The following is a 10,854-nucleotide window of genomic DNA, read 5'->3' on the forward strand; positions in this document are numbered from 1 at the left end:
TGTGCGAAGGGTTGTTCCTCGGCGGATGTTCCATCGTGGAACATACACTTCATTGGAATCCGACACTGCAAAAGAAACAAAGGCAGTAAGGAAAAGATGATAAAAAACATAAGGGAAAAAGAAAGAAACCCTACGCACCTGTAGGGTCAATGACAGGCCGATAGCCGCCAAACCCATCACCTGAACCTAAAGGAAATCCATCCAACAGGTCAGGCAGACGGGAAGGTGGCAAAGATCGGCGGGAAGCCCTGCGCGTACCTGATGGTCCGGCCGTCGGTGCCGGTGGCGCGGGCATGGTGGCAGCCGCCGTGGTCGCCGTTGTGGTCGCCGCCGTGGTCGCCGCCTCGTAGTCAGCAGCAGCAGTAACCGCCGGCTCTGTGAAGGATGCAGTAAAAATCGCACTCACGGCCGGCGGTGACGTCATCTCGGCTGGAACAGTCTGCTCAGAGGGAGCAACTGAACCAGCGGAAGCAGGTGCAGGCACCTGGGTCGACGCCTCAGGTAGGCTGACCAAGCCTACCGTCATTGGCGGAAGGGTACTCCTCTGCGCTTCACCCTGGAATGCGTCAACATCCACGCCTGCACAAAGAAGAAAGTGTTAAATTTATAGTGATAAATCTACAAAGACAGAAATTATGATTGTACTTACGGGTTTTCTTGAGCCTGAACGTACGGACGGGCGGGGAGGAACCCGATGGAGCCGGCCTCTTGGTACCGGTCACCGTCGTCTTCGTTGGTTCTCCGGAGGTAACGGTCGTAGCCTCCGGAGTAGTGGTCTTCTCACCACAGGGGTTCCCCGCCACCTCTTCACTATCCGAGTCAGATAGAACCACCGGATCAGCTGTGGAGGCCTTCTCCTTCCCCTTCCCGCCGGCAGCAGCCTTCTTCTTCCGCACCAACGGAGGAGCATCTGAGGATTCCTCAGAAGACAGGTCAGGAATTCCAGCAGCGGGTACAGCATTGAGGGATTGAGGAAAGAATATCGCCTTACCTGGCCGCCGGTGGCTCAGGATCTCGTGGCCCAGCGGATAGACCTCCACGAACCGATCCGCCGTTTGCTCCAGGATGGGCAACTCGCCCTCGTCCAGAGCACGAGTACCCATCCGCGCGGGACCGTCGGTTTCCCGCGGGTACAGAAGCGACTCCAAATCATTTCCCTCTGAAAGAAAAGAAACAGTTAGAAGACAAACTCGTATCAAAAAGAAAGACAAGACATACCATAGGGAATAGAGTTCAAACCATATTCGAGAAGGATGGGAACCTGAGACGCATCCTTCCACACCCGGCTCATCCCTAACATGACCATCCCGGACTCCGCAAACCGGTAAACCGGAGATTGGACCCGGGATATCTTCGAAAACCATTCCGCCTCCTGGTAGTTGGGGGCGTGAAGGCTCGGTATCGCTTGGCCATTTTTAAACTTCATGGCAAAGGGGATGGCGCGGGCAGAAATGTAGAAGAATTCCTGCTTCCACGCGCGAAGACTGCGCTCGGTGTCGCAAATCTTCAGACCCTTAATACGGGTCGTCAGGGTGTACCACCCCTGGATGCACCTCCAGGTATAGAAGGTCATCAGGCGGTCCACATGGGGCTCGATGCCCAAAATCCGGCACACCCACTCAAAATGGCGAATCTTTGCGATCGCCATGGGGTGCAGCTCGGTCAAATGAACACCGTGCCTCTCAAGGACACGGTAAACAAATTTTGTCAATGGGAATCTAAGATTCCCATAGACAAAAAATGCAGCATAAACCCCGATCTTGCCTCTGGGGGCATCGTACACGGTCTGGTGGGATTCAGGAAACTCAGGCTCGAGATGATCGAGCATGAACTTCCTGACAACATACCGGTACTGATCGCCGGGCAGAGCACACTGGCACTCGCCAGCAGTACCCCTGTCGTCAGCTATAGCTTCAGCATCACAAGAAGACATCTTGCAGAGGAAGAAGAGAACGATTTCGAGAGAATGCTCGATTGAATGAAGGAGTATTCGCCGGAAATCGCCTTAAAGATGAAGAGAAGAGTGAAAAGTGTGGATTACAAAAAACCCTCTTCCCCTTTATATAGTAATCGCAATTAATGCGGTGAATTTAATGCGGAGGAGAGAGAAATCGAATGTGCAATGAAACTATGACACGTGGCAAAAAGCAAGCTGGCAACAGCTGTTGACAGGACGCGTGCCAGTAATTTCGCGGCCACGCGCCCGAAAAATCGCGCCGACGTGCCTGAAAAAGCGACTGGAATGACCATGTTCTGTCACGTCACCATAACTTCCTGCACGTCCTGACACAGTCAGAAGAAACCGTCGCACGACGTTTCAGAGGTTTGGACTGTTCTTATCCTTTCACCAACTCTTTGAATTTCAAAATTCAAAATTCGAAAATATTAAAAAGTAAGCGGGAAAATACCCCTTACCCCTTGGCAAGCAAGTAACCGTAAGACGGATGCGGGTACAGTGTAAAGGCAAAACCCTTCACATACCTAGCACCCGCAGGGAATTGAAGTCAAGAACCCTGGCAAACAAGTAACCGTAAGACGGATGCGGGTACAGTGTAAAGGCAAAACCCTTCACATACCTAGCACCCGCAGGGAATTGAAGCCAAGTAAACCTTGGCGAACAAGTAACCATAAGACGGATGCGGGTACAGTATAAAGGCAAAACCCTTCACATACCTAGCACCCGCAGGGAATTGAAGCCAAATATTCCTCGGCTACCAAGTAACTATAAGACAGGTGCGGGTACAGTGTAAAGGCAAAACCCTTCACATACCTAGCACCCGCAGGGAATTGACGCCAGGAATACCTTGGAAGTAAAGTAACCGTAAGACGAGCGCTGGTACAGTGTTAAGGCAAAACCCTTCACATACCTAGCGCTCCGCTGGGAATTGAAACCAGGAAGGATCTTCTGGGCAATGCTTGCGGAAACGGAAATAACATCCCCGCATAGCAGGAACGTCGAGAACTACGTTGTTTGAAACACCAGAATGGAATTAGTGGTTTTAACATAATTGATCACTATGTTCAAAACTACCAAAACCTCATGGAAAATCCATTCAACTGGGACTCAATGCTCCTGACTTGCGAGGAGGTTACAGACCTACCCGCATCATACCCAAAGACCAAGCAGGAAACTCGGGCATTTCTGCAAGTGACAAGGACTTCCGCGGAAAGAATCCCCATGGAAAACCTTACAAAACCCTTTTCAAAACCATTTGCTTAAGTCCAAAAGTTCACCTCACTTTATTAAACACGCATGAGAAGAACATTGGACTGGGGGGACTTGAAGAGGTAGGTCCCAGCAGAGCCCAGTTGGACCCGCAAGACTCACCTTAAACAGAGACGTCTGCGCAGAGACCAACTGGATCCGCAGGACCAACCATGCTCAGAGACGTGACGTCCTTACGCGCAGTACGCAAGCTGGTCCCGCAGGAAAAGCCTCCCAATGGTGAAGGACTCCGCCTGTCCCCGCAGCCTCGGATACAAGCCATTAGGGAAGGCCACCCGCGCAGCATGGCTACACGCACAAGGCACTTAGCTCTCGATCATTCAGTGTCACCTGAAGGAATGAGCAAAGCCGGGAGCAATCCCGCACAGAGGCGGGAGGGGGAATACTCCCGCCCAAATAAGCCAGTCTGTATACTGAAGGATCTTTTACTGTACCTGACGAGGTATGGGCGAAAGATCTGATCAGAGATACGACAGCTCACTGATACAGTATGGCGAGCAGCATGCTCCTGTACTGTATCACTATTAGCCGCTGCCTACTCACCAACTACTGTCATACCACGTGCGTAGCCGGCAGTTGGTGGAAAGGGAATAGTATACAGCAGGCCTGGTCACTATCAGCCGCTGCCTACCCACCAACTACCAGCAGGGCACGTGCGTAGGCTACTGTTGATGAACAGGAACACTGTGGCAGCCGGCCATACCTCCTTGGAAACCTACCTTCGGCTATAAATACCCCAAATGGTATGATCATCTCAACACATTACATTATCTTATATCATCATAATATACCTGATATCTGCTCTAGCAATCTCTTAATATACTTTTATATTTAAAGAGCAATCTAGTCTGATTCTCACGCCGGAGGGTGGTCACAAGGAGGAACCCCCCCCCCCCTTCTCAGTGACGAGCTCACGGTGTCTGTTTTGCAGGTTATCAGAAGAACCATCTTCCAAGGGTCTAACCCCTCGTGGGAAACAGCTATCCAACCCCCAGGTTACCAGTAATCTGTCAGGGGTTTGGTTAGTGTTTCTTCACCGGGCTCGAGCAAAACCGAGTTAAAACTTGAGCATAAGCTCTGCTCGGTTAGACGCGGCTACATAATTGGAACATAGACAAAGGATCTTGATGAGGGATGGATCGGATAATGATGAGAAGTTAATCTTAAAAAACTAAATGTTTTTTTTACATTATTTATAAAATATTTAAAGTTGGTGTAAATTTAAGTGAGTTAGCATTGAATTGGGCTCGGCTTGTTTATAAAACAAGACCGCTTTAAATATGCCATTTTTCTCCTTCTCTATTTTAAAGAACGTCTGATTGACTACTTAAATGAACTACTTTGAAGAAAATAATTTTGAACCAACAAAATAATTTGAATCTTAAATGAACGTCTGATTAACTACTTTGAACCAACAAAATAATTTTGTATAATTGTCACATATATAAAAGATATGTGAACCATGAGACAACTTTTTTAATAGTAAACATATTTAATTAGTACTTAAATGAACTTTGAAGAAATGATTGATAGCTTAGTCCCAACCCTTTCTGTGTCCCCTGGACTCATTTGTTGACCCGACCAACTAGAACATAGGCGTGGTCTTAATTATAATTATAAAATAGAAGGTTTAGTAGAACCTAGCATGGATATCAAGCAAGCATGGGGAAATTGGAAATGAAAGGAGAAGGGCTAACATCCCGAAAGGAACGATCTATCGTAACAAAAACATTGAACTAGGGGTATTTTCGATCTATCATAACAAAAACATCGAACTAGGGGTATACATGGTCCAAATAGATCATATATGAAGCAAATAGCAAAAAATGAACCAGTCAATGTAATAGCAAACCATGGACCATTATAGCCAACTTGAAAGTGAGGCTGCCAGCGAACCTAAAATCTTTTGACCCAAATGTCTTGTATAAACAACTCAGGTACAAGCGTAATCATCACGTCATCCATAACTCACTTCTCGCAATTAACATTTATCCTGTATATTCATCGAGAGTAATAATTCGGTTACTAATAACAAATTTAAAAATTGCATGGTATTATGGTATACCAAGATTTAACGAAAATACTATGCAGCTGGATTCAATAAACATAAAGTAAGATGAAAATTACATAAAAAAAATAGATTAGTTGCATACAAAAGTTTGGAGTGAGTGTGACATGGGATCTTATCAGAGTTAATAATCCTCCAATTTATGGTGATTTAATGGCATTTTCTTTAAGATGGGACGTCGTTCTAATCGGGCCATTACCTTGCTTTTAAGTTTAACTGTATTGTTTCTTCTTTGTAATTTTCACGTGTTTTTAGATACATTGGAAAATAGTAGCAAATAATTATTCATAAGTTTTATGCTTTTAGTATGAATACTATTGTGAAAAAAATATTTTAAAATTTCATTTTTCTATTAAGTGTTAACTCATTCAAAGTACTGTTTTTAACTACTCTTTTCATAATATTGGCCTTAAAAAGTCTACGCTTTTCATTAAACTCACATTTTCAATCGTTCTTTTTGCGACTCACGTATTACAAATTGAAGATTTTAATCTCATTGGTGTATTCACTTCACTTGTAAAAATTGGCCACTTTCACCAATGTGACGAGTACAGAAAAAACAAAGCCATAAAACATATACGGAGTATTATTTTACACCATTCTACTACCAAAATATTTTACTATCATTGTTTCAAATGTTTTTAGAAAATGAAATTCAGTGGATAAATTCATAATGGGACTATAAACAGGATGAAATGGTCGGTTGCTATTGCCATGTTTAAAGCAATAGAATTAATTGATATATGATTCTAGTACTTAAAAGCAAATAAACACCAAGCATTCATGTTTTCCTAAATTTGTGTTTATCTTTTGTTACTCAAAAGGTACTTTAGCAAATAACTCTACACAGCTAAATCAAGTTTCATTATCCGGCAAGTTCATAAAAACAACAAATTGTGCAGGATCCAAAACCACTAAAGCAATTTGATAACATTTGATCTTTAATTTAAGAAACCTTTGAAGTTAACATTGTACACCATTAAAAGAATAGGTGATAATGTTATATCTAGTCTGACTTTTAAACTAGCAAGAATCATTATCATCTAGCAAGAATGATTAAACACAAATTTTCTTGACTTTAAATAAAAGTTCTCATATGAAAAACTCAAGATGCAATAATGATCCAACTACAACCATTGTTAACCCAAAAGAGATCAGTTAACAAAACATCTAAATACTTTAATCATTATTACGAAAAACAAGCTTCGACTAATAAACCTTCAACTCCTTAGCGGTACTGCAAAGATAACAATTATGCAAGTTAACTTCAAAAGGTTTCAAATTCACAAGAAACAAGTAGGCAATAAACCTAAGACTGTTACCATACCTTAACGAAGCCAATTTCCTTGGCATTGCTGTGGAAACACTGTCTGCAGCACATAAGACCGTATTTCCTGATCAAACCATGAGAGTTCCCGCACACCCGACTGCAATCCACAATATGTGTATTAACACAATAATTAATTGATTACAAAAACCAACTTCATCAGCTACTTATCATGATAACGAAAAACAATAAATAAATTTCAGTGAAGAAATTGTTAAAAAAATGTAACTATAGCTGAAGAATAAAAAAGGTGAATTAAATATAGTTTCAAAATGCTCAATGTCATAACTTTACAAGATCATAATATACAGTTTCACAAATTGCTTGAACTATCGTGAATCCCTAATTTAAATTTATAAATTGCTCATTTAATAAATTAATTCTCAAATCACAGAAGTAAAAATAACAAAAATCAAACGATGAAACGGTTATTATGTGAAGCCACAAAATTTATTTAGTATAATAATAATAATAATAATAATAATATATGACACATAGAAAAAGAAAATCAATACGGTGAAGATGTACGTGGGAGTTACCAGGTGCGAGATCCAGGGCCGTAGGTCTTAGGATGAGAGTTCCAGATATTTGAGTGCCCCATGCTTCTGGTTCTGATGCTTCAAAGCTTTCCTTCCTTTCGATCGATATGAGCCGCAGCCGGTGTTTGTAAGGGCTTGGCGAATGCGACGAAAATTAGTATTTATGCTGGGAGCTCGTCAAAACCCTAATGGGTACCCTCCATTTTATAATTACTTTTATTTTTGGATTTATTATTATTATTATTATTATTATTCTTCACATGATTTCGTCTAGAATTTAATAATAAATATTAGTTACGTCCGTTATCATCCATTAACGGACGGACCCAGACAAACTAAGTTCCTTAATGGTCGGGCACCGGCACAAATTTTCGTTCGATAAAGTGTTCGGGAACTGTTTGTTTTTTGCTGACAAAAGCTTAACGGACGAACACGGGCAAGCTCTCGTCCGGTTTAGTTCAATCACAACCTTAGAAAGAATCAGTTTAATACCCTCTTTATGAGACGTGAACCACACAAATTTGGTGGACAGTGGCGGTAACAGATGCATGATGAGTTTTTATAGAAACCGAACTTTCGATTCAGTTTTGCATTAACTAAAACCAAACTGAACTTATGCATTTTTGTTTTTCTTATTTTAAATTTTAGGTAATTTTTAATAATTTAATGTATGGTGTAACCCGAATATTTAAACTCAAAAGTATCTCAATTAATTATCAACTTATACAATTTTTTTACCAATCTTTTTCGGTCCAAAATTTGCAACCCAAACGACAAAACCGAAATTAAACCAAGCCAAAAACTAAAATAGTAACATAAGAGAAACCATAAATGATAAATCTCTTGTTTTTCTCAAAACTTTGTGTATTTGTGTGAGAACTATGAAGAGAAACAATGTGTGTTAGTGCGTATGCGAAGGGAGAACAATGCGGATACTCGGTCTAGTATCAACTTCCGAGGTCAAATATCGGGCTCTTACTCATGTTGTTGCTAAGATCAAGTGGATCAGCTTATTACCAAGAGTATTACATGAGATTTATATTATTATATGTAGTGATCAAATCTTTCACACTTTAATCTTAACTTTTAAGAAACTACTCATCTTTGAAAACCGAATGCTGACTTTGGATAAAAAGTTAACTGTTAACCTGATCCGATAACCAAGTTGAATTGCAATTTTTCGAGTCTGATTTGAATATTAAACACCACCAAATACAGACATATACTTTTATATTGTAAATATGGTCCTACAATCATTTTACCACATACTTTCATATTCTTAATTCACCATATATACAACTTAACAACTCGGATAAGTTCACACTGAAATGAAAAAATATAACAAGTTTAAGAATAAAATTAGATCAATTCAACATACAATAAAAATAAGATCCTATAGGTGTCACCTATTTAGTATTTATGATGATATGTATAATACAGAGGATGTCAATATTTTGCTACAGCTTCAAACCACTTGCTCTGTATCAATCATTTAGCATCCAAAATCATAAGAAACTAGTCCTTGCAGCTCGGGTCCGTTCAATCTGTTGTTTTCAAAACTAAAAACAGCAACAAAAACAAACCATTAATTTAAAATCCCATTTGTGTGGTACGAGAATGAATCCATGAAACAAAAATCACTATTGAGATATACCTTTCCATTGGGAAACTTGAGAAAGGGCCATCGACAGGTATCGTGCCACAAAGATCGTTATTTGAAACATCGCTGCATGATCAAAAACATCAAATACAAATAATTAATTAATCATTCATCATCTAACATAAACTTTGTACATGCAAGCAAGCATGAATCCTTAAAACTTACAAAACTTTAAGGTTAGAGAGTTTTGCTAGTTCCCTTGGAATAGCGCCGGAAAGCTTGTTGTTGTTTAATCGCCTGCAAGTTACTATATTAGTTTATACAACTCACTAAAGATATAACATTATGCTATAAAGAAAAAAATTATATGCTTACAAAAATCTTAAAGACTTCAACTTAGAAAATGATTTTGGAATTTCCCCTTGCAAATTATTGCCATATAAATCCATGCTAATTAGGTTTTTCAAACCTCCTAATTCCTTTGGGATTTTGCCTTCAAAGTTGTTCCCATAAAGTTCCCTGCAATTTAACAACAAAAAAACATTTAGGTTTCTCATTAACCAAATTAAATAGGTGTTAACATTTTTTACCGAATACCAGCACTGTACCAACACAATCGTTACAGATACCACTTTTTTCATGTTTTTAACACTATTCGGCTTCAGTAATTCTGTTACTTTCAATGGTATCGGTACTCCGGTACTAATCAGTATTCAGTATACGGTTTTACTTGTTTTCCCTATTAATATTTTTATACCTAAAATAAAATTTCAAAAACACATGAACTTTTATCTCAATTAAAAAAAAAAAAGATCAATGATTTGTGAGAAAGTACAAGTATTGAAGATGCTTGAGTTCACCGAGTTCCGGACCCAAAGCTCCAGAAATATTAGAATTCCCCAAATCCCTGAAATTCAATTATAAAAAAAACAATTAAAATCTTAAAATTAACAAAAATATTCAGAAATTGAAAGCGGGTTATCAAGAATCATTGAATCTTACAAACGAATAACATGATTGTTCGGGTCGCAGGTAATATGAAACCATGTACAAGGATTTACAAGTGTCGGATCCCAGCTCTGTAACACATTTTTGGGGTCAGAAAACTTGGTTCTCAAAGCATGTAAAACAGTTACTGCAAAATCAACATCAACATCAAATATTAATAATTAAACACGAACCAAAAGATGGGTTTTCGATAATTTGAGTTAGGGATTAAAACCCATGAACAAGAATTGTTAAAGCTTTGGATTTACCTTCCGAATTGGTGGATAAAATAGGAGTGAGAGTGGACAAGATTGATAGCAGGAAGATCTTGAAGCTGAAAGAAACCATTTTTATGAGAATTAAGGAGTTTGGATTCAAATTGGGGTTATGAAGAAGATGAAGGGAAGAAATGGTCAAAGTCGGAAGTTTTGGTCAAACGAAAGACCATGGAAGATGCTGGGTGTTTGTTTTCTATTGGGTCGTAAGTCATACGTTTTCATGTTTTTGATGTTTGGTTTCACATGCCACTGACATGGTCAACATTTTCATAACCTAACAGTAAATCGGTTGGTTAACCGTCACCGTTCAACTCTTCAAATCGGTCTGACCGGCCAAATAATTTTAGTAAACATAAAAATATGACACAACAATTTCAACTGGTCCGGTTTTTCGGTTCGGACCAGTTGAACCGTTTCGGACCGGCCGGCTCTCTAGGAGCCGAGCGAACTATACATAACCAGACTGGTTAGTGAACCAAATTCCAGTCAGACCGCCGGTCCAATCCGGTCTCAACATGGCCGGCTCTAGGGTGGTGCAAGCCAGACACCCGCCCGGGGCACGGCTTTTTCGGGGGCACATTACAACCACTGGAGAGTTGACATCGTTATGGTAGTTTGATCTTTCAATATATTGTTGACAAAGTAGTAGAACTAAGAGGAAGAAAATGAAAAAGACAAGTCGGAAAATTTTTCGATGACCGAAGAGCAATGTTTTAAAAACCGGTACGTATCGGCCGGTTGAACCGGTATTATACCGTGAAAATAATAAGGCATATTATGAAAATGATAAGATATATTGTAAAAATGAAGTAATAATGGAAATGATTCT

The 10,854-nt window shown here is 40.1% G+C and overlaps 2 protein-coding genes across 2 annotated transcripts; both read right to left on the reverse strand.

Annotated features, from left to right (window-relative positions):
- Positions 1–6,406: 6,406 nt before the first annotated feature.
- On the reverse strand, positions 6,407–7,317 carry LOC143601344 (small ribosomal subunit protein uS14z/uS14y/uS14x-like). Its single transcript, XM_077078783.1, has 3 exons — positions 7,161–7,317; positions 6,622–6,721; positions 6,407–6,531 (listed from the first exon to the last, which is right to left on the reverse strand). The coding sequence occupies exons 1-3, from the start codon at positions 7,220–7,222 to the stop codon at positions 6,523–6,525; spliced, it is 171 nt and encodes a 56-aa protein (XP_076934898.1). The 5' UTR covers positions 7,223–7,317; the 3' UTR covers positions 6,407–6,522.
- A 1,223-nt stretch (positions 7,318–8,540) lies between these two features.
- On the reverse strand, positions 8,541–10,203 carry LOC143600548 (leucine-rich repeat protein 2-like). Its single transcript, XM_077078209.1, has 7 exons — positions 10,017–10,203; positions 9,763–9,895; positions 9,596–9,667; positions 9,136–9,279; positions 8,986–9,057; positions 8,815–8,886; positions 8,541–8,719 (listed from the first exon to the last, which is right to left on the reverse strand). The coding sequence occupies exons 1-7, from the start codon at positions 10,093–10,095 to the stop codon at positions 8,653–8,655; spliced, it is 639 nt and encodes a 212-aa protein (XP_076934324.1). The 5' UTR covers positions 10,096–10,203; the 3' UTR covers positions 8,541–8,652.
- Positions 10,204–10,854: the final 651 nt, after the last annotated feature.

This window comes from Bidens hawaiensis, unplaced genomic scaffold (assembly GCF_021521415.1).
Source record: "Bidens hawaiensis isolate Kalapana, Puna unplaced genomic scaffold, B.hawaiensis_p1.1 tig00001960_1, whole genome shotgun sequence".
NCBI classification, from domain to species: Eukaryota; Viridiplantae; Streptophyta; class Magnoliopsida; order Asterales; family Asteraceae; genus Bidens; species Bidens hawaiensis.